The sequence below is a fragment of the Anas platyrhynchos genome, chromosome 11, assembly GCF_047663525.1.
Source record: "Anas platyrhynchos isolate ZD024472 breed Pekin duck chromosome 11, IASCAAS_PekinDuck_T2T, whole genome shotgun sequence".
Classification (NCBI taxonomy): domain Eukaryota; kingdom Metazoa; phylum Chordata; class Aves; order Anseriformes; family Anatidae; genus Anas; species Anas platyrhynchos.
The window spans coordinates 22,492,004-22,518,986 of NC_092597.1; the positions used below are offsets into that span (position 1 = coordinate 22,492,004).

The 26,983-nt window shown below is 44.9% G+C and overlaps 1 protein-coding gene across 2 annotated transcripts; it reads right to left on the bottom strand.

Moving 5' to 3' along the window:
• Positions 1-2,775: 2,775 nt before the first annotated feature.
• Positions 2,776-26,638, bottom strand: DPP8 (dipeptidyl peptidase 8). Of its 2 annotated transcripts, XM_027466112.3 has the most exons (20): positions 26,480-26,638; positions 24,944-25,213; positions 23,885-23,997; positions 22,762-22,935; positions 21,711-21,879; positions 20,377-20,487; positions 19,873-20,001; positions 17,898-17,959; positions 16,787-16,887; positions 15,491-15,668; positions 14,046-14,205; positions 12,515-12,594; positions 11,530-11,682; positions 11,074-11,209; positions 10,126-10,271; positions 9,708-9,854; positions 8,828-8,980; positions 6,825-6,967; positions 6,002-6,113; positions 2,776-5,444 (listed from the first exon to the last, which is right to left on the bottom strand). In XM_027466112.3, the coding sequence occupies exons 2-20, from the start codon at positions 25,200-25,202 to the stop codon at positions 5,322-5,324; spliced, it is 2,649 nt and encodes an 882-aa protein (XP_027321913.1). In that variant the 5' UTR covers positions 25,203-25,213; positions 26,480-26,638; the 3' UTR covers positions 2,776-5,321. The 2 variants fall into 2 exon arrangements, with proteins under 2 accessions (XP_027321913.1, XP_027321912.3); XM_027466111.3 differs by lacking the exon at positions 2,776-5,444 and having other exon boundaries at positions 8,844-8,980.
• Positions 26,639-26,983: the final 345 nt, after the last annotated feature.

Consider the following 26,983-nt stretch of genomic DNA (forward strand, 5'->3'; position numbering starts at 1 on the left):
GAGGTGTGAATGCTGCGGCAGCTTGCTCTTAGATTTATGATTGCACCAAAAGCAAGAGGCCAGGCTCAGGCCCTGCTGAGTTCTACCCAGGAGCTTAGTTTAGTAAAAGGGGAAGCCAAGGCAAGGACTGAGGAGGGAATCAGGTCATGCAGGCACTCCCCAGCAGAGCCAGTAATGCAGCCAGCAGTGCACAACGCTTCAGGCTTGACCATTTTCCCTGACACCATCCCCTCCTTCCACAGGTCTGCACAGGAAGCACTGACCCCAGCTGTTTTCCTACCTGAAGCAGGGATCCTGCAGCACATCGCTTTCCAGCCTACACCCATTCAGAAGCAAACCCGACACACAAACTCAGATGAAAGTATTCCCACGTGTTCACAAAGCCCCGTGCACCTAACCAAGACCCGAGCAGGGCGTTACAGCAGCCTCCAGCTCGCAGTGCTCACACTGTGGCTGAAAGATTTCTGCAAAGCCTCAGCCCAGCTGGGACACCGCTTGAGGTTCACCCTCCGCTGCAACCTCCTCATCTCCAGGACCGTGTTTTGCTTTGCCCAACTCAAGTATCCCCAGCAAGTGGATTTTAAAGAGAAATGCTTGCTCCCGTTGCATACCCAGAGGGACAGTCAGTCCAAGTGGTAGCAATTAGTCACGGAAGCAACTTCATAATTTATTCATCACGACGGAATAAAATCACCACCACCCAGAACGTTTTGCAGCAGCTCAGGGAGACACGATGCATCATCACACTGCTGGGTACCAGCTCGCCTCCGAGCCACCAAAACAGGGGGTGCTTCTAGTTTAGATATGAGGAAGAAATTCTTTCCTCTGAGGGTGGTGAGGCACGGGAACAGGCTGCCCCATCCCTGAGGGGCTTGCACCTCAACATAACCACCCTGGGGCCTTCACCAGCCACTTTATGGGTCCCTAAAGCTTAGCAGGACAGGAGGGGTGACACACATGCCTTTCCCTTCCACCTTGACCCCAGGGACCCCACAGGCACTGTGGTGCTTGGCCCCCGGCCCCCACAGGCCTCAAGCTGCGGGTAGGCCGCAGGCGGTGCCGCAGCTCCAGCTGGTGGCTGCCCTCAAACACGAAGGAGCTGGAGCATCGTTAGGCCAAGCGAAGGCCCAATTTCCCTGTTTAGACCAATTACCTAATCACAAGGGACAGGAAAAATCACAGATGCTTTCGCTAAACACCCAGCAAGCGTATAAAATGCACACGCGCGCTCTCCATCACTGCCGCTCTCCGCCGCACAATGAGGGAACAGATCTAATTATGCACAAACTCTACTAAATCAAGGAGAGAGACGGTTGTAAATGGGGTAGGGAGGGGGGGAAGGGGACATTTAATTCAATTTATTTAGCAGCATCTTTATTGCAACAAAGGTTTTGTAATAAAACGCAGCAAAACTAATGTCTCCACTTTACATGATTAAAAGCCGGGTAGCTAGAGAGGTGGGGAGGGAGGGAGGGAGACCAGCAAACCCACCGGGGTGAGACATGCAAGTTTGTTAACGCAAACAGCAGGCACTTCATGTTCTAAAATTAAACACCTGATCTTCTACTGTGCAGAACATCCAAGTAAAAAACACATGAACTTCTCTCTTCCCCTTCAAAAGGACTGGCCCAAAGACCTGCGAGGGGTACACAAAAGTCTTTACAGGGCTCTGGTACTCAAGTAAACAGGCAATTCAAGGCAGTGTCCTCGTCTGGCTGATTATTTTATTTATTTATTCTCTTATTATTGCCTCGCCAGAAGTTGAGCATCATGCCAGCAGCAAAACAGCCTCCCTTCCTCACGGACACACAGCCCACAGGGAGGAGGTGCAGGGACCCCGTGCTCAGTTGGTGAATTCCCCACCATTTGCCACACAGGCTCCATGTATGCTGCTCCGGGGTCAAAGCATTATTCCACCTCTCTGCCCAAAAAGGGTTTCCGTAACTTATTCCCAAACGGCACTAACAACTAGGGAATGCATTTTCCATTGTAGCGTAATGAAGTTAGCTGATTTTCAAAGCTGTACGTGGTGCTTTGAATTCATTATTTCATTAACAAACATTTTGAAGTTAACGAGAGTTTATGAAAATTAAGCGGCTCTGGGTAATTACCAGTTATATTTTGTTCTGAATAAAAGGAGATCATTGAAAACAACAGGGTGGGGTAGGGAATACAAATCTTATGTGAAGGGTGAAACCCAGCTTGAAGGAATTACTGGAAACTGGCCTTAAAAAGGGGCCAAAGAACTTGCCCCGACAGAAACAACCTCAACAAATCCCAAGCACCACGAACAAGAAAACTGCTGGCATCACCACTCAACTCCAGCCTCTCATTGCTCAGGTCCCCGGGTTTCACAGATTTGATTTCAAGATATGAAATTAAAACATTCCTCTCGGAGATACCAGTGCAACTGTGGGGAAGAAACCAATATCCACCACGCAATGAAGGCTCAAATCCTGCTACTGCTCAGCACAGGTGTCCTGCTGGGCACAGAGCACTCTGCTGATGGCAGATCCCCCACAGGGATGCACTAATCTCTGTTTTGGGAGTCCTCAGCATCTCCCTACCTCATCAGTCTCAAACCTCATACAAGGCAGCTCTGACACCTTCAACTACAAGCAGGCGTCTTTTGCGAGAACCACAAAAACTCTGATGACAAATCCTCACAGCATTACTGCAGGATAAGAGAGTATGGGGTCTTAAAGTGCTTGACTGCTGTGAAAAGAAAAAAAACTTTTGTAGGAAAGAAAGAAATACATAATTTATGTTGCAAAATAGAGTACAGTACTTTGTACTTTAATAGCTTTTCAATATATATATATTTAAAACAAAGAAAGGATGCATTATTCAGAAGTTATATGTCAGCTCTTAAAATCACATCCTGTGCTAAACCAAAACCTAGCCCAGTTCGCTTGCATAACATTTAGTTCTTCAGTTGCCAAAAAAGCACTATTTGATGAAGGCCATTTTTGTTTTTTCATTTTTTAAACAAAAGGATCCATTTTGTCTTAAAAATCATATACATTTACATTCAAGGGTAATCACCTCTAGAAAAAGAGCAAAAACGTCCCCAAAAAACAAGTTAATTAAATATCGAACAAAATATAAACAACCTTGGAAAAGGTGATACTATCCACGTGTAATTCTATACATATATGTATATATGAACAGATATAGATATATGTATATATAATACAGCTTGAACACTTAAGGAACAAAAAGGAATTCAATAGTAACAGCTTATACTTTTCTCTACTCACTGCCATGCTCCAGTTCAAGTGCATCAGCACTTATTCCTCTCTCAGTACTGACTATAGCACACTCCAGATAGCCCAGCTTCAGTCACAAAAATTAATTACTCAAGTATAAGACATTATAAGGAGCTGGGCTCTTCCCACGCTATGCCCTTCCCCAAATCAAAACGGTAAGGCTGTAATTGACCTGCTAGTAGCATTTTATCTGATCCACTTAAAAACCCCTGTGATCTGAAAAACAGAAAACATCCCAAACCAAATACTCCCACGTCAGAGGAAATTTACACTTACTGGATGCCTGTTTGCTTTGGCTATCTTTTGCATAACCCAAAAAACAGATCCTGTTCTCACACAGTGGTTTTACAGCCGTGTAACTGCACCAGCCCCGATTGCTTTGGTGCATATGTCCAGCAGCCTCACTGAAAAATGATGCGGTTTGATACAACACAACCAGATTGTGTTAAATCCCGGAGCTTTGGGGTCAAGCTGAACAGTACAAAAGCGAGTAAAATACGAGGTTACGACATGTGGAGTACTAAGAGCGTAAACACTGAGAGTGATTCCAGATTTTTAAAAGATGAAAAGAAAAATCATGCTCTGCTTCTCTCCAGCACCAAAACAGAAAGAAAAGGAAGTTCTTAGGTTTCTAAGAAAACCATTAAAACTTATAGGAGTCTCAGAGGCAGGCCCCAAGGGGAGAATTTCCTGGATTAAAGAGAATCATTTTGCTATGGATTTCTATCTTAAACGACTTGTTGCAAGTTAAAAGAGACTTCACACGCGATGCTTTTTAGCCAAGCCTGCTGCTTAGTTAAAACCTCACTAACAAAAACACAACTGGGATTGCAGATCTTTTAGGCTTAGTGGGTTACCTTAAGCTACACAGAGGGAGGGGGTTCTCAAATACAGCATCATAATCATGCTAGGCAGCAGTGCTAGAAATGACCCAGGAATGGAGGACTGAAAAGAGTGCGAGTCTGGGAAATAATCCCTTGAATAAAGTAGGAAATTCACGACAACAGTTCACATTGCCTCACATGTAGTGTTCGTAAGGTCTCTCCTCACCAAATTCTCCGTAGACCTTTGAATTAGAGTATTGTATATTAAAATTGTAACAGGATTTATATACCTATATCATGCTGATGTGACAGTCAGAAAACAGTACTGCAAAAACAGCTCCAGAATGAACAGCAGGGAAAAATGTCAACAAGAAATGGGCTACACTTTTAAGCTTGTTTTAAAATCCACAAAGTTTCAGTTCTTTGTCTTAAATTAGTTTGCATCTCAGAATAAAAGATTGTTATGCCCACATAACAGTAAAACATTGCTTCACTTCCCCAGGTGAAATCAAGTACAATCAGGACAGGGTATCAAGCTGCTGAAAAGAAAAAAAAAAAAAAGGCAGGATTTATCCTGGGGAGAGAAGAAATAACTGAAAAGAACATGGCATCAACTCAACTGAATCCAAAATTTAAAATATTTAGGAAGCAGTTAAAAGTGTTTCTTTTTAAAAAACAACTGGCATCTAGACAGGAGATGTGTCTAACTTGTGACTGACTTCTCAGAAGTGAGACACATCCCCCTCGTGAAGCATAAAAACTATACGATAACATTTAAAATGTAATTTAAGTTGTAACCATCCAGGTGAATTTCTGCTGCGTAGTACACCTTCTAGTATTATGTAATAAGATACCTAGGAACACACTGTAAAAATACATCATTAGATCAGAATCCTTTTAAAATGTGAAGTTCTGGTGCTGTAGAAGTATGTTATTCTCAGTTTCAGCTCCTCCCCCAAGAGAACACCCATGGTACTGCATTACACCACAGACATTTGATTTTATTTACATCTTAAGCTTTAAAGTTATTAGGCCACCGTCCTTTAATTTCCTGTATGGCACCGAATTTACTTTAAAAAAAAGTGTCTCCGTGTGTGTGTGTGTGTGTGTGTGTGTGTGTGTACACATGGCAGGCACCAAAATGCAGTGTTCCATCCTATTTTCTCTAGTTTCCTGCATCTCCTCATTCAGTAAAGCAGCCAGTTGAGCAGAGTTCTGCAGAGGTCAGTTACATCGCCTTCAGGGCAGCAATGTGGGAGCCCAGATTCTCCTGCAGGTAATACAGTAGGTGGAGTTCATAGTGCTCTCCCGACTCGGGTACCCTTATACTGTGTCTCTCCTGAGGGTAGATCTAAAATATAAAATAAAGTCATGAGTATCCAAAAAGATTTTGGGCCCCAGAGCCAGGTTCAAAATGTGCATGTAAACTCCCTGCACTAGCTACTAGTTCTGTGTGCACTCGAGCTAATACATTTCCCTCTTCCATTGCCTGAACCTGGAGACAACCCGTTGCACCCTGTAATGCAGCCAGTACTTAGCTGGAGGCGATCAGCATGGCTGAACAGAGGCAGATCCTGTTCAGAGCCATCATGTAAATCAGCATGCTTCCAGTTCTGCAGCATGGCTTACGATAACCTGGGCTGCATCTGCACAGAACCAGCAGGGTTTAATTAAATACATAACCCTGCTCTACGCTGCACAAACACTGCTGTACTGCTTCCAAACTGCAGAGCTCCTTGGGAGCAGCCTTAACTGCTCATTTGCCTAATAATGTTCTGGTTTACTCATAAAGTCTCCCACTTTAAAAAAGAGTTTTATCCTAGAATTCCAAGCTGCCATGTTACAAGCTGGAATTTTGTACTCCTCAAAGACAGACATAACATTTTCACATCTTGGTTCCAGACTTACCTGTAAGTCATACGGTTTCCCAGCTCTCACTAAAAAGCTGAGCAAAATACTAGTGTGTGCAAAGTGAACATTCTCATCCAAGAACCCATGTAGCAGCAGCAAACGGTTTGGTCTGAGAAAAGCAAGAAACAAACATTTCTAAATAGTATCTCCCAGAATCTGCCAGTCATTCACAGTCCACAAACACCCCTCCAAAAACACTCGACAGTAAAAACATTAGCATTGAAGAGTGACTTCGCTATTGTGAATCGTTCTGAATGGACCAGCAGCTGGTCCCAAACCAATCCTTTCCTCCTCTACAAGTTCTTTCTGCATATGCACATCATGGTCAGACCTCTCATCTGCACATCATTATTTTCAGAAGCATTTCCTAGCTTGGACAACACAATGGCTTAACACTTGCTCAGAATCACTGCTGGTTTTCAGCTCTTTGGCCGGAAAGCCCATGATCTCAGCCTGCTCTGCAGACAACTCCGTGCTGATACAGACTGAGAGCATGCAGAAAGCATCCTGATTGACTGTTTTTTGTCTAGCTTAACTCAACTCTGAAGTGCTAATCATATAATTGGGGATGTGTTTGTCATTTCTTTAGACATAAAAGATGGTCTTTAATTACAGCTAGAATAAAAGGGCTTACTTGGAATAGTCTGTAATTATGCAAATGTTCATTCAAGTCTATTAAGTTTATTAGTGCTGTTTTTGTTTTAATACTAGCATTTATGATTCCAGGATTTAATTGCCAAGAACAGGGAGATAAATATATGTCTGTGGGGCCTGAACTTTCCTGACAGGAATAGAAAAGAAAAGCCAAAACCAAACTTACTCAGAAGGAAACTTCTCAGCTTGCATGGCCACCGAACCTAGGTAATATCCCTGCTCATTGTGATCCGGGTGGCCCATGTAGCGCTCTGTGTAACCAGTGTCATAGAAAATCCACAGCGTGACGGGTGCTCCGGCAACTGCAACCTGCAAATGCAACATTTATTTATATATATACATATATATATATACATATGTCAATATATATATATATGAGCAGAGTTCAACTACAGACTGTGTGTACTGAAAATCAGGCAGCTGCTGAAAACCAGGAAGATCCTACAGACAAATCAGAAGCAACACTGAATATACCACCTGCAAGTCCTGCTGGAGGTAAGTGGATTTTGTTCAAAATGCAGTGTTCTGCTGTGGGTCACAGAACCTTCGTTGACATAAATGTCTAACAGAAATTGGCCTTGAAAGCTCCCCAGGACTCAGCATTTCCACTTGGATACATACCACAAGCTTGCAGAGAGGCTTGTGAAAAAAGACCAGCTAAAAACAAACCAAAGACTCTTCCTTGGTCAGGTATTATTTAAAGTAATAATTCAAAGATTTTCCATGACTTTAGAAAAATAATGATTAAACCTCCAAGGAATATTGAGGTTGGACTTGCACAAAGCAAGAAGATCCCCAAAGAACAAAATACGTCCTGAGGCAATATTCAGCTCTTAGCACATCGCTGCCTCCAACATTTGCCCACCAACAGCCTGACCATTTGCTATAGTGGTCTCAAGTCATGTAACCACAAGCACCTCTTTCTGGCACCTCTCCCCACTGCCAGGTTGCCCTGTGCAGCACACTGCTACAAATTTGATCTGGGAATAGGTCAGACCGGAGGAGGAAGAGACGGTGGTGTTGTTTTTCAGCAGGATTGTTTCCCTTGGTTGGTTCACAGCACAAAGAGCTCAGCTGGCACAAAGCTGGCAACAGCTGAGACTATTTGAGGCACCTTCAGCACGTGACCTCAGGTTGGTGGAGCTACACCAGCACAGTTATTGCAAGCTCAACAGTCAATCAGTTTAAAGAAAGCTCTTTTATGCAGTTCCAGAGAGGGAATATCCTTCTGTGTGCAGCTGAACAGGGCAAACTGTTGTTCCTCCTCACCCCAGCTCACAAGAACAAACCCTCGGAGTAAAACTGGTCTACTTGAACTACCCCACACTCCTCTTACATGCCTGGTTTTCTGGACACGAGTGTGCTCTGCCCAAAAGACCCTGCCTGCATCAATGTGGGCAGCCTCACAGACAACACAGCACCTTCCCGTCAGGTCAGGATTATGTCTGGCTCATCTGGAGCTGGGGGAAGCAAGCAGGCAGAGTGATGGTGCAGTCACACCACGCTCCCCTGAGGATGAAGGCTGCAAACTCGTGCGGAGAGGTGGGAAAGAGCAGCACAAATATCATTTGCTGATTTGAGACATCTCTATTCATGTTATACAGGCTGCCCAGGTATCACTGTCTCTGTTTGAAAAGCTGAATCACACAGCTCTCCCAGTACAGACTCCATGTGTGTGCCAGTCCCAAACACCTTTCAGAGCCCAGCAGTGACAGCATGACAGAGGAAGAGCATCTCATCCCCATGTTCCAGACAGAAACACAAGTGCAGAAAACTAAAGAGACAACCCAAGACCACAGAACAACTTATAACAGCTCTCACAGTACCCAATGAATGCTGATTTAAAAAGGCACTGTGGCTTGCTAGCAAGCACTAGCTTTAAAGAGTGAATAGATTCTCAGATCTGTTGTCTGAGAAATATAAAAAGGATAACCAAAGCCTGGAAGCCTAATTAGAAATACTGTGGAAGGAATGTATGCCAGAAAAGCAACTTTCATCTGAACTCACTCAACTAGAAGATTCTTGAAGGAAACAGGCAGAGCACTGTGTCCTCACTTGTCTAGAGCTAGCTCAAAAATCTTTGTGTTGTGAACACCTGAGGGAGGTCACACGATTAAGGGAAAAATTCTGTCTGCACCACCAGAAGAAGTACTCAATGTACGAACATACCCTGAAGATATCTGACCTCTGCATTAAAGCCATAAGAGAGAGGTAGCCTCCGTAGGACCAGCCATGAATGCCAACACGGTCCAAATCAATAAAGTCATACTGGGATGCTAAGTACTGCAGCCCTTCCACTTGGTCATCGATTTCAATTTGTCCCTGGGAAGGGAGAGAAAAGGCAAGTTGTTAGTTCCAGCCAAAAGTTACATTCTCAGGATTCCCAAAGGCTGCACAGCACCCGTCCAGACACCAGCACTCCACTGCACTGGGCATGTTACAGAAAGACAACCCCTTTCCTAAGACAATAAATACATGCTAAGCCACCTAGTAACTATATTTTTCTTCATTTACCTCCTTACCTGTGGACAAGGAAGATTTCTCAGTGTTTTTACTTTTTGCTGTACAAAGGCAAGGCAGAATTCCAGCTCCAGGCATGAAAATGCTCTTCCCAACAGTGAGAGCTACGCTGCAATGCCAGCAGAGCCTGGCACAGGCTGTCCCTGCCAGTACACATGGCCAAACATTTTCTCCCTTTCCAGCCTGACACAGGAACCGCTCTGAGTTGTAACCCATGCTATGGAAGAAACTATCCTGCATTGTGAGAGCAAAGGATTTCCGCTCAGAACATCAGAGATCCCCTTACAAATCACACTCCCTTACACCTGACAAGCTTGCCAGCTCAAAACTTGACACTGTACACTTTCCACACCGAGCATCTTTCCTCCCTAACCTCCACTCTACTCGTGGCTTCCCACCCAAACTTAGGCAGTGTTACACAAGTGATGCTGGGCATCTGTGCCAAACTGGTGCTTCAGTTCGGATAAAAACAGGACTCAAACCTGTCTCTGATTGAAAATGAAGAACCTGAATGAAGAACTGCACTTACCATTTTGTATTTAAAGGCTCCTTCAAACTTCAGTCCTCGGTGGCAGGATCCCCGGTTATCAATGACAACAACAACGTAGCCTAAAGAGGCCAAGGTGTTCAAACGGAAATATTTGATTCCTTTAAACCGGTTGTTCACTAGCTGTACCTAGAATAGAAGAACAATGATATAAGCATTTATGTAAAGAAATTCAGAGGATTTCTAAGCCAATTTCATAGCAGACCACAAGCAAAGAGAAGGAATCCTACAGCAGGGATCTTGAAAGATTTACACTGTAAAAATGTGTAAAACATTTACAGTAAATAAAATCTGAAATGGGCTTAGTAGGCTATCCCCAGCACAGAGCAGGAGCTGTGCACACAGGAGAGCTGGGAACAAAGTGATCCAGGCCAGCCCACTGCCCACAGACTGCACTCACCTGAGGCCCTCCGTAGATGAAAAGCACAGTGGGGTACTTCTTTCCAGGTTGCAGATTGTGAGGTTTGTACATCATCCCGTAGAGTGTAAACCCTGTGGAGCTCTCAAAGGAGAACACTTCTGGGGGAATGTAATCAGGTAGAGGGCCTGCCATGGGAAGGAACAAAGCCTGGATTAACAGGGAATGGATGAATAATGCAGCTCTGCTCCAGCCCTGCCCCAACAGCACTCCTGGTGCATCCCAGATAATGCAGCTTTCCCATGCTTCCAATGGATGTGGATGGGACCAGACAGAGACTGGGAATGCCCCGGTCCTAGAGGAGCTTTCTCAGCCCTGTCACGTTCCCATTCCTGTTCTCGTCTGAACAATGGTAACTGCTCTTCACAGACAGAGCAATGTGTCCCATCCCTTTTGAACTCCATTTAGGATTCGCTGCATTAATACATGGAAAGCACAGGATTTGGTCTATGCCTCAGGGAAGGAGAGATGAAAAGTAACAGAATCACAGTGGAAAAATAAAAGCCTAAGAGCCAGCTCGCAAAGACATGAGCAGACCGCAGCACAGAACTATTTAAGGAGTGAGTGGCCCTCCCCAGAGGCCCATAAGTATGCTCAATAATGCACATTTAGCACAAGAGTAAATAAACTCACTTAAACACACCCCACTAATGATAAAACTTACTTTCTAATCTTCCTACTAGCTCTGGCAATAGGAACTTAATAATTTCCACTCTGAATTCCTTCACAGCCAATTTATACCCATTTGTCTCCAAGCTGAACGTGTCACTCCTTTAAGAACTTCATCTAAGAACTTCTCACACGAGCATGAGCTTCACAGAGAAGCCAAGAGTTACCCACAAGAAGCAAAGCTAAAATGAGCATATTTGAAGAAATCTTTCACTCTGTGATGCTGGTTGCCCTTTGGCAGTTCCTTAACAAAGCTGTTACCTGCTGAATCTAAAATGGTAGCCCAAAACTCCTTTGTCCTGTGAGCTGCATCATCTTCAGGTCCTGTCAGCCGGTAAAGTGACACACAGTGTGGGTTCTTCTGGTTGCTGTACTTGCTGATGAACATGTCACAATCCTAGAGAGAAAAAGAACGTTATTGTGAATTCCTCAGTATAAGCAAAAGGGATAAGTTCTTTCTGCATTTTGATCTTTCAGATGTTTAGAAACCAACCCAGGAAGTCTGGGCTCTTTGGTGATAAGAGCAGACAGGCTCTGAGAAGCTACAATCCTCAGCTGGATTTGGATACTAACATCCCAAAATCCAAAAACCACCTGCAAAATCAACAGTGGCATTTAAATACAAGCTTGTCCGTTGATTGATGAAGGACCAGTTGGTTGATAAAGCACAACACACAGCCAGCCCTGCCTACCCAAGGCCTCACAAACGAATGGTACCTGGCTGACACAGCAGGCATGAGAGTAACCACGCTCTGTCAGCCGCTTCACTTCTCCAGGATTCTCATAGTTAACGACGTACAAGTGATGCTCCAAGGGCGAGTCTTTTGTGCCTTGAAAATACACCAGTTTTTTGGCTTCGTCTACATAGATCTGTCAAAAACAAAACAACACATCACTCAATACTGAGTTCTTGAAAGAAAAGCCCACCTCTTCTATCCCCACTGAGTCTTCTCCCCACCGCTTCCATAATTTGGAGTTATAGTCCAGCAAATTGTAAGGAACAAGCCAAACGACTGTTCTAGCTGTCCACAACTCTGCCAGTTACGAATATCTGTTGCCCCTTCTTTCTGAGCAGGCAGCAGAACAGATTCAAAGGCAGCTCAGCTTGCACACTTTGTCCTCTAGCCCCACTTTCAACTACCATTTAGAAAGGATTTTATCACAGACCTTTCCAAACTCCGTATCAATCCAACAGTCCTCCTTGAGCTGCTGTTTCATTCAAATGGTCATAAAATTTGGCCAACTTAGAGCTAGAAGAGCAGCAGTTTGGGAGCATTCCCTACCTCCTTGTCCAAGTTCAGAGGCTACATGGTACACAAACATTGTGCATACTGGCTAAAGAGAGACATGGCTAATAGATTTATTCTGACCCCTCCAACAGGTATCTCCTGGCTCCAGAACAGCAGCTGGACATCATCACAACATTTTGGTTCTCATGGAACACATGGAATTTCCTCGCTAATGCTTTAAAGTATTTTTGCTTCCTTCTCTTTAAGGCTTAAACTTAGAGGGAAAAACTTGTTAGGAAGATGAACACCTAATGTTGCCTGTGATGCTCTCCTTTACTGCCAAAAAGGATCAGAGCCTCGCTAATGCAACATGTACTTATCTCTGAGGTCCCTGAGACCATTTCTCTGCACTGCTGTCCTCCAGCACGTGTGTGTTGCTTGCAAGGTATCATACAGCAAGAGCAGATACTTACATTTGACCCATGTCTCCCAAGCACTTCCCATTCCCCACTGGTAATGGCTATCTCCTCTTTGATGGGGCACTTGAAGTCACCTGCAAAAAACCCACATACAGAGATTTTACACTTCCACATTTCACACAACACAGTCACAATGATATTTTTTTCTTCCGAGCTTCTTTGCTAGACTGAACCCAACAGAATGTGGCTTTGCAGAAGACCCACAACCCTGCCAGCTCCCCAGACAAGTGTCAGGGCTGGTACATTTAGCACTCTGAACTACGTATCAAAAGATTCACAGATGCTCTCGACCTGAGACCTGGGCTAGGTTGCATCTTGCTTATTTATTTATTTATTTATTTAAAGCATTTTGTCATTTGCACAGAAATGAGGTTTTATCCTGAAAAAGGTGGAAAGGGAGTCTCAGGTGTCAAAAATGGAGACTTTTGCTTTGGGGTGGGAAGCAGCTCTGCTTTTATAAGATGGCTTCATTTCCCTTGGAATGAGGGAGATTTAGCAAGAAAAAGACGTTGGATACATTCACAGAAATCTAATGAACCCAACATAATGCTTTCTGGAAAGAAAAAACAACACAACTGCATACAACTAGGACCTCTCGTAAAATAAGGTGTATTTTTTCTGCATGCAGAGCTCAGCAAGTGCCTTCAACACACAACAAGTAAATTAAGTATCACAGCATGAAACTGCAAATGAAAGAACACATACTGTGGAAAAAACATTCCAGGAGCTTTGCACACAGTTATACCATGTATTTGAGCAAGGCCAAACTTTGACTGCAGCTTGGAAGCACATGGTCTTCGAATTTTTTTGCTTGAAATTACTCTTCCTCAATTTCCACTTGCAACAGCTGCCAGTAATTTTCTCCTACTAACATCTCTGTCTATACAGCAATACCATGATTGTTTTTAAGAGCAGATAGGAATTCTCTGAATAGTTGTCATATCATAGGTTTTGCTGCCAAGCACATATGTTCATTTTAAAGGGACTAACAAGTGGGCCCCCTCAGACAGGGAGGCCCTCTATGGACCCTTTTGCAATATGTTCAAACTGTTCTTTGTCAGCCTCTCTGCTACAATCTGCTTGTAAAGGCTGACAGGGACTGTGTTGGTTTTACTTCCAAACACAACTCTTGAACCAATGTGTATCTACCGGATACATTGGACCCTGCACAGAGAAAGCCACGTTATTGCTGTAATGATTAACCTACAGCAGTGAGCAAACAAACAACCCCACCACTGTCAACTAAGTAAGCTGAGGGCATTTTACACCATCACGGCTCATTTCGTATCTGATTTTGTGAAAATTTTGCCTGTAGTCAACAAGGAAGAATCAAGGTTGAAGCTAAGGCACGCTGAATACAGAACAACCCCTGTACAATTTCAAGTGGAATGACTGTAGAGCAAAGTGCTTTCCAGGGCAACAAGAGGAGTTTCCAATGAGACAATGATTCCTGCCACCTGGAAAGACATTCATTTCCCCACTAGCCAGCAGCAAACACCCAGTGAAAGAGAATAATTTCACTTACTTGGAGCAGGGAGACCTCCAGATGACCGCTTATACTTGCTCTCCTTCAAAACCGAGGTGACTTTGTATAGGTGCCGGAATCCTGTTTTACATTCAGAAGCAAAAATGAACTCTATCTCATCTTCATGGGTTTGAGGGAAAACATAGAAGATATCATGGATCTGGGGAGACAGAACAGTGGATAGGTGTTATCAGCAGGAGGTTAGCACTGAAGTCGCATCTAAGTTCCTCTGACACAGCTCACACTAGGAGGTTGTGGCACTCTGTCCCTTACGGGGAGACCTAAAAATGCTTATGAGTTGGGGGTGTCTGCAAACAACAGCCACATGCTGCACAGATCCTGGCTTCTTGCTCATCTAACTCTAAATCCTGGCCACAGAAGGAATTGAGTAAGTTTTTATGCACCTGCCTTTCTGGCTCAGATACAGAGATGGGTCCAGGTCTGCAGACAGCATATGAGAGCCACCCAAAGATGCCAGAGCTCAGTGGCCTCCTCTGTCCAGTGCTATCTAGAAACCCAGAAGGGAAGGGCTATTTAGAGAAAGATGAGCTGTCATCATCTTCCCACTCATGAAGATGCCAGCTCTTCCATCAGGGGACAATCTTTTGAGGCATTCAGAAGCATTTATCTGCATAGTATGAGGTGTCAGTAAAAAAACAACTCCAGCCAGTAAAGATAATGGAGACAGGACAACTCACTGCACCATCCTGAAACCACGTACACTACCACTAAAAATAAAATAATATTATAGATAGTACTTAGAGTATAGAGACCGATCACTGGAAGGCTTTGTGACCGTGCTCTCTGCTGAAAGGTGCAACTACACCCCGGTGACTGCAGCTCTCAGGCTGTCCTGCACCGTGGGACACCTCCAATGGGATGTCACTTTAGAGACACTGATTTTAACCTGCAGAACTGTGAGCAGCACTTCTTTAAAGTGTTAGCCTAGCACACCAGCATCCACTGTCACACAGCATCACCCTACAACACACCCCCAAGGGCACTACACAGGAATCTATTTCACCAGAACGTACGTGGTCAAGGAGGGTTTTCAGTGATTATTAACAGACTTTTGAGACTTGTTCTCCAAATATCGCCTGGAAACATCTTCACTGGTTGAAGAATACTTCATCTGCTGGGACTGCTGCGGGTGAACAACTGCACAAATGAGCAGTGGGTAAAGGGGCTGCCTGGAACATCAGAGTCCTGGGCTCTGTTCCTAGCTCTCTGATCACCAAGCAGCCTCAAGCAAAGCAGCTCTGTTTTCACACCCCAGATCTTTTTGTTCTCTATACATTGTGAGTTCTTTACTGCAGGAAGAGGCACAGAACTTGCACAACAGGAATAGTCTCCTAGGCAGCACAGCAACACCAACATCGCTCAAGTGTTACTGATAGGGTCTTGAACAACAAGCTGTCAGGCAGTGCTAAAGTTGAAATTCTTACATTTATCCAGATGTCTGTTGTTTCTTCATAAATTATGAAAGGCGTAACAGAATCTGGTACGGTATCGATGAGTTTCTGTCTCTCCATTGCATCATCTTCTACTGGGATGAATAATGCAGGAGGGATCAAGACTATCTGAAGTCGAGTTTGGGAGCGATCCAGTAAGATGGACCAGACACTGTTGAGGAGACAGATATTAGAGAAAATAACATGCAACCATGAGTGTTAGACAGATCTGAAAAACCTCATAATACACCTATTACCACTAAGCATCTCAGGGGAGTCAAGAATGTTCAATTCCAGATTAAGCAAAAAAGCCACATGTAAAATCTCACCCACAAAAACAAACCTCTTCAATAACTTAGGAACCTATTTCACTTCATTTCAATATTGCATAAGCACTGCAGGTTGAAAAGTTTAATTAATTCTATTCCCCCAGAATTGGATTGTGCTTTAAGGGAGAAAGAGAAAAAAAAAAATCAGAGGGACTAATGAAGCAGAAAAAAATTAACTGATGTTCCAGGATACTTGTGAAAATATTGCTTTAAATCTATACCTGGCAGAGAACACTGGCACTCAAATGAACTGGCAGGAGACCCTGCCATGCTTCTGACTTTACATGTAGCTCTAAAAATAATCCTGCAAAAAGCAAGACAATGGAGTAAATGTGTCCCTTCACTTCTTCCACGTTTGAAAAAAAAAAAAAAAAAAAAAAACACGAAAAGGTGAAAGTCAGCTTTAGATTCAAGAGCTGGAGAAGTGCATTTCCAGAGAAGCTTCTGGTGAGTTAGAGACACTGTACTACATCATCTACAGGGTTAAAAATGACATGCAAATGTAAGTAGCACTTACAGCAGGTTTTCTGATCAGTAAGCCTGGTCAGCAAGGATGGTCCAGTGGTTAGGGCGCTAGCCTAGGGCCTGGGGGACCTGGGCTCATTTCTCTCCTCAGCCACAGACTTCCTGAGCGACTATGGCAAGTCACTTAGCCTCTCTGGGCCTCAGTTCCCCATCTGTAAAATGGGGATAATAGCACTGCACTCTCTCTCACAGGGATGCTGAGAGGACACACACATCAAAGGCTGTGAGTGCCCAATGCCAAAGCAGTAGGGCCAGGTACCAGGGAAAGACAACGGGGACTGTTTGGGGTTGGGAAAAATCACCCCCTTCACACAAACACGTTTGTAGCAATGCAAAAATGAAAGCAGGCTTAAGCTTGGAGACAGGGACCACTGCATTCTGCTTCTAACTGTGTTGCCCCAAACCCTCTAAGCAGAGACAGGATTAACATACGCACTATTTTCCTTCTGGCGTCCACCCAGCTCTAGCAATGTACTCTACTCCTTCAAAGAGGATCTCGAAGGGCTGAACTAGCTCTTTATCCACAACATCTGCAATCTGTTGACAAAGCAGCAATTCAGTGACACTGAGATGAACCCACACAACCAGTTTTCATGCACAATGAGAGCCTGGACACAGAAGACTTCTTCTGTGCAGCTCACTCCATTCAGATTGTTCAGCCTTTTCAACACAGGGGCTTCACCCCATCTGCAGCCAGACACCAGAGCAGCCAGGGCTAAGACTTGAGAAATCTGGATTCTGCTCACAAATCCATCATTTGTCTTGGACAAGTCACTTGAACAATCAGTTTCCCCGTGTAAAATACAAAGGAAGGGAGGAGGGGATTTGTACCGGGCTGTTTTGTAAGGTGTTTTCACTGAGTTTTTGAACATCCTGCATAGCATCCAGTTATCAATGTGGGTCTAAATCATGATGGGCAGTTCTGCAGCTTGTCCCTGCTGGGACGAGGCAGTGGTACCCCACAGGACCTGATGGCTTTCCCTGATGTTGCTGGCTGATGTCAGCATTGCTACTCCAAGAGGTCAGTGGTGATGGCTGAAGTAGCTGAGTAGAGGATCCCAGCAATGCATGGATGTTACTGTGTCTGTTTGATAAGATTATTAATTTCCCAGCTGTCTGGAGATCTTGGACTGGGCTATGGAAATTTCTGTATTTGTTAAAAAAATCCTGGAGTGAAACGAAAGTTCATCGCTCACATGTTCGTGCTTTTATAAGGTGATATATTCTCTCTGCAATCAAATTTTCCCCGTATCTGCAGCCAATAAGGAGATCTGTCACATAAGAAAGTCTAACCGTCCTCACCTAAAACATTCTGCTCTGCAGCCAAGTTCATAAACCAATGGTGGGGAAGAAAAGGACAGCCTTGAGAAATACAGCTGTACACACAGACACCGAGTATCTGCAGAGGAATGAGCCACGTGCACTGCCTCCAGAGAAGCCATTAAGCTAACACAACAAAGAAAGTTTACTTATACTGAAATGTATTTTACCAGAAAGACTCAAAGAAATAGGATTTATTTAGAAAACAAGCAGAACATGGAACTTACTCTTCCTTCTGCATTGATTGTCACTTCGGATATCTTGAAAGTGACCTTCGGATTTGCTGTACCTATAAAAACAGATGTTAGCAGTCAGGCACCAATTTTTGTTTCCAAGAGGACAGACTTGAACTGCTGGATTATCGTGGCGTTATTCATACTGAAATGGAACAGGGAAAGAGCACAATACTCTTTGATCAAACAGCCTACTTGCATACATGAGAGAGAGCAAAGAATCAGGCAGGGAAAAAAAAGAGACTGCAGATATGAAGCAGACTCAGTGATGTAGTCCTGCAAGCAGATCTGATGAAGAGCCATGCTATTGTCACAGTCTTCCCTCCCACAGTCAAAGGATGCACGTACTAGCTGGAAGTAAATGCACAGGAGCAATCAGGGTATCAAAGCAAGCTTTGGTTTATTTGGTTGTTATTGTTCAATAGAAAGCAGTGTGCAAAAAGTGATCCAACGCTACTGAGCATCTTAAAAAAAAATAAAGCAACTCATTCTGGAACCAAAGACTTTCTTTCTGCATTCTTATAAATCTATTGCCATGACTAGCAAAGTTAAGATTAAAAAAAAACAAACTACTTATCTGTATTGAACACTGAAAACCTAACTACCTCTCTCCAGAAAGCCTGCTCAAAGCAGCTGTACAGCACCTGAAGTGCTAAAGGCTGGGGCCTGGTCTGCAGCAAATGTGAAAAATAAAGAAAAAAGCTGCTGCCAGTCGATCCACAAGAAGCCATATGTGGTAACTTCCACGTACTCTGAGCATTCTCAGTGCTGCTGCGAGATACTCCCACTTCATCAACCCAGTTCTACACACAAACTGATGCACTGAGGTGAAGTGATTTGCTTTGGGCCACAGCGTTGTCCTATTTAAGTACTTATCTTTCTTCTGGTAAGACGCTGACTCAAGTTTTGCCCTCGTAACAATGTGCAGAACAGTGCTATGGCTCCTGGCTCAGATTGGAAACTGAAGCCAGAGATTAAAACTTCAATTGTTTTAAAAGCATTTAGGCTTTGGTTGTCTGATTTTCCTAAACTGCTGAGACTCAAAGCTGAATAAAATTCTGACGAAACACCCTCAGAAATCTAGGCGTACACTAGCACTGAGAAAACATGAGCAGCCATCTCTTGCTTCCCAGGTTGACACAGCCTCATTCCTCAAAACAAGTGGTAAATCAGGATCATAAGCAGAAAACTTTTACCAGTGGATAAGGGAATCTACAAGACCTGAAGCTAATTCTGCAGCTGGGGACAGTCAGTGGTCACTATGCCCTGCTGACACAGCAGTGAAAGCTCAGAAGAGCAAAGGTCAGGCTGTTCAAACTGGCCCTATACACCTGACACATGGCAGTGAGGTTTCACTTGTCCACTTCCAGCAGCACTCCACCTGCTCTTCTTTATGCCTGCCTTCACTCCTTTATTGTTGAGGCTTTCACATTATTTACTGTTTGAAAATATGACTGTGTTTTTTTTTCTGGCAGGCTGCAAGCACGCAGAATTTTCAAAGCCCAACAGCAATCGCAGAGGCCAGAGCACTTCAAAACTTGAGCTACCAGGGCACCAGGTTACCAGCAGCTAAACAGAAAGCCTCCCCTCCAAAAAAACAAAGCAGTATCATTTTGCAGCTATTCCCTCAGAGACACAAGGCTGTAACAAGAAACAACTTCTCTGTGCCAGGGTCTGAGAGAGCAGCTCCAAAATAGCGATGATCAGGTAGGGTTTCTGCCAGCTCCTGCGAGACCTGGACTCAGAGCTCTTAGTAACCACACGGCTGGAAAACCAGCACAGCCACCAGTGACTAAGCTAATCTCCACAGCAGCAGTTTTTCCAAATTTCCACCACTTGGACACTCATTCAAGGACTATACAACATGTCTCTAACCCCCTGCTCTAAGCTAGGAGAGTCCCTGGCCTAAGGCACCTGGAATAAAATGTGCATCTCCTAGAACAGACACACAAGGTCATCAGGCTCTCACCAGTTTTGGGGTACCGGAAGGAATCTGTTCTTCTTGTCTCCAACATTGGTGATGTGACGTGAATAATTTCCACCTCTGATTCATCGTTCTCTTCATAAAGAATTCGAAGAACTTTACCCCCATTCAGTGCTGCAAATGAATTAAAGATTTCCTGGTCAGAGCAGATCTCGTAATTGGCACTGCAGAAACCAGCATTCTCCCAACAGAAAAATCAGGTGGGAAGGATGAAGAGAAGTCTGTGATTCATGCTTCACTAAGCAAAACACCCCAAGACTCTCACAACTCTTATCGCTATCGTGAGAAGGAAAGACTCTTTCTCCAGTAACTCATGCTAACGAGGCTCCTGTACCACACCCACCATCACAGATACTCCTAACTCCTTTTGAACTATAAGATTCCTATCCTGGATACAGACAAGTGACAGAAAAATGAACTCTGCCCTGGACAGCACAGCTTGGGGGCCACTACTCTGCCTGTCAGACACACAGGATCCAACACACTTACTTGGCTGTGCCTTTGGGCTCCACCAGTAGCCAGTGTATCTGTCAAACTCCTCCTGCAGCACAAAAGTAGCCACGCCAGCAGATTTTGGATCCTCCTCAACATTGGCCAGTTCTAAAAAAAGACACAGAAGAATTAGTTCATGATGTACTGCAGAATCAAACCAGTTCTGCGTTATCCCAAACATGGCCCAAGTTCAACCCCTGGGGAACAATTACATGATAATAAATCTGGCTTCTCAGCAGATTTGCTTTCTGCTTCCACCCTGCTCTGTTGATTTATTTGGGAAAGATCTAATCCTCTCTGACACTGCAGCTTCTTTTAGGAAAGGAAAGCCATCTCCCCTCCTTACTCCTACTCAATTAGTCTCTCAGTTTTCCATGTACTCATCCAAGAGAGAACACATTCTACCTGAGCTCACAACTTTTAAGAAAACCAAAGAAAAAAAAACTAACTGACACTGAGAACACCAACATTCAGAAAAACAAAATTATCAGCACTTCATTCACTGTACAGACCAAAAGTAACACACTTACATAACATCTCAACATGATGACATATCCATAGGGCTTCAATATTTTTCCTGTTACCCTGGAGGTAACTTAGCAGCGCTCCATAAATAATTATCATCTGAGAAGGAGTCATTGCTACAGTTTATTTTTAATGTACTTACATAATATTTTAATATCTAACATTTAAATAAGCTAAAGCATTATTATGAAGTGTTAGAAATTTTAATTTAGTTAAAAATTAAATGATATAGTTTAAATACATGAAGCGTGATTAAATTGCAAAACAGATTTTTAGGCATTGGTTTATTCACAATTTTCCACTTTCCTTCCTCCAGGATACGTGTCTAAAAGGGAGTTGGAGAGGGTTAGGAAGCAAAGACCTAAGTTACTGAGTCTGAGGGCACCAGCAGAAGGCACAGTGCTATTCAGAAACTGTCTATATTGTTTCTAAAAAGCCTGACTTCACTGACAGAAACTTTCCTCCAGTTCTAATCCACCCACAGCTCCTTCACACAAAAAAAGACTGTTCCAGTATTATAAAAAAAAAAAAAAGCAGCATTTCAGGAGAACAGCCCTTCCATATGTATTCAACAAATAACTCATTTTGACAGATTCTGGTTTTCCTAGTTCCACAGGGAAAAGAACCATCCTACAATATTTGCCATGGAAGAAACATGTAGAACATGACAAATAATCAAATCCCACGTGAAGTAGATGGTGGCCGTTCCCTCAGATTTCAGAAGAGCCCCAGGTGCCATTGCTTAATTCAGCATAGCAAGAACAAGTGCAGAGGAGGTACAGAGATTTTAATTCAGGATTCATTACCATTGTGCACAAACGTTAGCCTCCTCTCTTCTCTGGTTTCTATATTAGATATCCAGATGTCATTGCTGTGGATAAAGGCAATCCAATTTGGATCAGCTGGACAAAGCTTGGGATCCATCCGGATATTCGGACAACTGGTCTCTACCAGAATGGGTCTTAGAGGCTGTTGCTGTTTGAAAGAGGAAAAAGAGAATAGTAAGCAATTAAAAACAAAACAAAACAAAACAAAACATACAGGAACTGAACTGGATTATCAGGTCTCTAAGACCACAGCAGTGTGGATGCTGACTTCAGATACACAGGTTTACACGAGAGCAACCCGTTTTCAACGCAGGAAAATGCTATGCAGATATTTTTTAGGGATAAATGTGCTTCTATCATGGTTGCACAGATCCCACCAGGATCTCTTTCACCAGTGCTGACGATTCAAAAAAAAAATTCAGACAAATCAGACAGATCAGAAATCTGAACAGCACCCTAAAAACAGACAGGTAGGACATACAATAATCTGGTGCTCCAAAAACAATTCCAGATACAGTAAATTCCACCTGACAGTGTCAGACAACAAGCATTTGTTATAATATGAAATGGTTTCGGCTTTGAAGTCCGTCTTCAGCACACGCAAAGAGTAAAGCCTGGCTGTTCCAAATGTTATATGGCCAAATCTTGTAACACAGCACTGATGGCTGAGCAGTGACCTCTAAACCACAGCTAGTGAAGAGAAGTTGCCTCTGACGTGACTTCTCACTACGTGAAAGAGCACAAAGTATCCCAACCATTGTGTTGCCTTTTATTGACACTCCTACTTACAAAAAAAATCAGCAAAATCTGGTGTCATGCCTTGCCACCACAGCTTATAACATTTCTTTTTAATTTCCATCCATGTTTCTACAACCATGGAAATGCCCCCCTAAGGGGGATTTCTCCATGTCTCAACTGTTGTCAAGGCTACTTGCCTCGTCAGCGCAGCAAGAACTCATGCTCATGATCTTTCCTTCTAGCTTAGAGGATAGAAGTACTGTGGTAGAACAAGAGAGCTGAGTAAACTCACAGTGAATCCATGAGGACCTCCGTCCTTTACATGATAAATTCCACTCCCAGCCTGAAACAGAAAGGTGCCGCTTTCTCGGTGGTAATCATAGGAGGCAATCCCGACAGTGCCAATTCGCTTCCTCTCCCGAAGCAACTCCTCCTCACGAGAGTACATCCCATAGTCCAGGATGGCCTGAAAACGGGCAGAGAAGCACAATCAACACCCCTGTTCTGCATTCCTTACTATACTGACAGAGCATCTCGGCATGCCAAGCTTCCAGGACCAGATGGCTGTGCAGACACCCTCCTCCTCCTCCAGAATCCTGCTGGCAGCCAGGAGCCCACTCCTGCTTCTGCCTCTGCCATCAGCACTCGTAGGTGCAGGCCATAACTCGATCCCACACATCTGTGAACCCGAGAGCCACTTCTCCCTTAGCATGACTGGCACTATTTCCAACGCACGCTGGTTTGAGAAAGATCAGGCTGAAGGCCTGATATTTCTAGAACAAGTAGGACGGTCTCTGCTAACTTTTGCAAAGATACACAGTGACTGGTCGGGTGGGAGGAGAGCACAGCATGAATTTTATGGCTGGCTGGCAGCCTCAGGAAATAGCACGGGGAAACAACACACCTAATTCCACACGGGGTTTGTCCCGCCTCCTCCAACCTGCCACGGTGCATGGGGGACCAGTGCAGGCTTGCTTTGCACAGAGGTGAGAAGGGGACACGTGTCCCAGAGAGTGGGAAAGAGATCCTCTGCTTCAGCATGAGTCACGGAGCCACTGACAGATCCTCAGGGGGACTCATCACTTCCCCCTGCAAGACAGCGATTATCGGAGACTACAGGCTCCTTCCGCAGTCCCCAGGATCTCACAGCAGAGAATCTGGTGCAAATTAGCACTTGCAATCTCTGCTGGCAAAGGAGAAATCAAGCAGCACACACATTTTTTCATGACGCACAAAGGCTGCAGCTCCAAAGCCTGATGAGAAAGCCGGGCTTGTTTTCGAGATGGCTGCAGAGTTAGCCAAGTACAAGGAGAACCTTAAAAGATTTCAGACCATAATGATGGCTTATGGGTGCAACCTCAAAAGCCTGCCTACTTGCTATGCGGCTAAAGAACAAGAAAGAAATCAGGACCCACCGGAAAAAGATCCAGGAGAGGCTTCCAGGAAAGCAACAGGACGGCAGCTTTGTTTATGGTTTTGGGAATTTCAGAGTAGAAGAGCGTGTTCTCCCTGTTCTCCCCAGACATGGCTATTGTCGAAGTGAGAAGAAAAAAAACAATATATTAGCTTTCTGATAATAATCCAAACACTCTCAAAAGAGGCTCAGGAACAGTTTCACAGGCCCTGCCTACCAGAGGAAGTACTGACAGTCTCTGCACTGCAGCCTCGCACCAGGAATTCCCTGTTTCACAGAAAGGTAAATCACAAAGAAGGAAGAGAACAAGGAACTACCCCTACCACATGCTGCCTGAAGCATATCTCCTTCTTGGAGGTCTTATTTTATAAGCTTTTAAATTCAAGAAGGTACGTTCTGCTCTTTCCCTTGGCTGAAACACCGCACAATGCAGCTTGTGTTTCAAAGATAATGCATCTTTAGGAAGGTTTGAATGTCTCTTTCCTGCTCATCTCCCTCAGTGCTGTTCAGATTTCTGATAACTCCTGCCAGGGCATGTGGGGATCAGCCCAGAGGGAGCCAGATATGCACTGAGGAAGGCCAAGCCTAACCTTCAGCTCAGGAAGCCAGAGCTCATCCCAGGGGGATCAGCCCTGCCAGCCTTAGCCCATCACCCTCAACGTGCTTGAACTCAACTTTATTTAAATATTACGAACCCCATTCTCTGAAAAATGGAACAGAGATGAATCAGCAGCTTTGTGACAGCACATCTAGAATCTAAACCACAAATCAGAGCTAAAACAACTAGCCTAAGCAGCAAGCAATGGGGCTAGAACATTGTTCTAGCTTCCAGTCCTTTGTTCTAGCCATTGCTTCTTACCCAGACTCAGATTTTCGTGGACTTATGTTCAGCTAGTGCAGCTTTTAACACAAGCACTCCTCTACCACAAGACCTGCTCCGAGAAGTTTGTCCACAGTGCCATTTACAGTGCCAAATCACTTCAAGCACAGCTGAAGTCAAACCCCAACAGCCTCTGCAATGACAGTTTAGTCAAGACACAGGCTGTCCCAGGAGGCTTACCCAGATAGTAGATCCTATCAGAATGAGGTCCTTCAGGATCATTTTTCTTAACAAACGTGAAGTCGTGCGGGGCTTTTGCCATCATATACCCATGATACTTCCGCGTATCCGTGAGCAGTTTCCTGAGCTGGCTCCAGGAATGTCTCTCTACATAGTAAGGTTCCAGTTTTGGCTGTTCCTCTCTCTGCTCCTGCTCCTCACGGCCCGCAGTTTCAAAGATTTCAAGGCCCGGCTGTTCAGTTTCCATGGCTGCTGCCATGTTGCATGGTTCTGGAAGAAAAAAAAAACAAAGCTGGAGGTTGAGCATTGCCTTTCAGCTAATGATCACTTCAGATTCCCAAATCACAGTGCAACAAAAGAGGCTGCCATCACTTAGCCTTTTAGAACAAGACTAATGACTCCATGGAACCATACAGATTTATTGCTGTTTGCCTTTTTCCCCCCACCATGTATCAATTATGTTCATGAAGATCAGGGACAAGAAGCTACTCGGAGGGAACATCATTAGCAGCTGATTTGGAACCACTCGGCCATACCCAACAGGCCTGGGCAACCATTACTCCCCTATAATTTCTTGGGTTTGTGTTTTCTTCCTTTCAAACTGATCTCTGAAGGGTCTGGCAATGTCCATCACTATTATCTCATCCCAGGCATGGGATTATAAATGCTGTATGGATGTGACCCTTCCAGAAGTGTCAGGCAACACCAGAAGGTGATGCAAGGGACATGCACATTTTGGAAACTGATTTATCTGCAGCACAAGTGCTACTCTCCTGAACAGGTTAAGTTACCAGATATTTCTTCCTGCAGTTAGCTGGGTTTTATCTGAGACAAAACAGCCCAGAGGTCCTGCAACAGGAACTGAAATCTTCCTACTGCAAATCCCAGATCTGAGCGCAAACCTAAAAGGACCCCAGCTACAAACTCCCACCACGTAATTCATTACCAGAGGTAATTCATTACCTCCAAGGCGTGAGGATTGTCAACCCTCAAGTCCTTTTTCTGTATATAAAGTGGAAAGGCTGCACGCCTGCTTGGCACGCTGCTCGGGCGCAGGCAGAGCCTGCCAAAAACACTAATGGGAAATAGATGGAGCAGGATGCGTCCACCCTGCACACAGGGGCTGGCTCAGCACAGCCACCTGGGGTACAGCTCCCTGCAGGCCCAGCTTCTCCTGGGGCTCCGCACAGCAGCAGAAAAACCTCTTCTAGGAGGAGTGAGGGCGTGAGGCTCGGATCGAGCCCCTTTTAACACACAGAGGGCTAAAAGAACAGCAGGGCAAGGCTCAGCCCGAGGCTTGGCCCCACTCTGCAAGCACACAGCAGGCATTTCCCTCACCCCTTTTGCCAAACACGAAGGGAGCAGCATTTCGGCCACCCCTGCGTTAAATTAATCCCAATTTCAGGCACCCAGCGGCAGGCCCAGCGCCCCGGATCCAGCGGTGGGGGGGGATTTCAGCACAACCCCGACACCGGGACCCCCCCCCCCCCAAACCCCAAACCCCACAGCCCCCCCTCCACCCCCGGCCCCACTCACGGCGCTGCCCGGCGGCGATGCGGCCCCGCCGCTGCCTCTTCCGCTTCCTCCAGCACGGGGCCGGGCCGGGCCGAGCCGGGCCGGGCTGGGCTGCACCGGGCCGGGCCCCAACCGGGCGCCCTCCGCCGGCCTGGAGGAAGCGGAGCCGCCGCCTCTCCGCTGGGGAGCTGTGGGCGCCGCCTGCCGGGCTTGTGACAGGCCCGGGTGTGAGGCTGGGTGTGTGAGAAGCCCGTGTACAACGCTAGGTGTGTAACAACCCAGTGAGTGACAGCGGGGTGTGCCACAGCCCCCTGTGTAATGGCAGGGCGTGCAACAGCTTCATGTGTGGTGCTTGGGAGTTCAACAGCCTCGTGTGTAACGCTGGGTGTGCAACAGCCCTGTGTGACATTAGGGTGTGCAGCAACCCTGTGCATAATGGCAGGGAGTGCGATAACCCCATGCCCGGAGGATTTCAAAAAAACAGGAGTTCAAAAACCCCCTGTGCAAGAGCCCTGTGCACAAAAC

Coding starts and splice junctions, on each gene's coding strand:
- DPP8 (XM_027466112.3), bottom strand. CDS start 25,202: ATGGCAGCAGCCATGGAAACTGAACAGCCGGGCCTTGAAATCTTTGAA. Junction 21,880..22,761: donor GAGGTCCTCATGGATTCACT/GTGAGTTTACTC, acceptor TCTTTCAAACAG/CAACAGCCTCTAAGACCCAT. Junction 17,960..19,872: donor CTTCCGGTACCCCAAAACTG/GTGAGAGCCTGA, acceptor CTGTTTTTATAG/GTACAGCAAATCCGAAGGTC.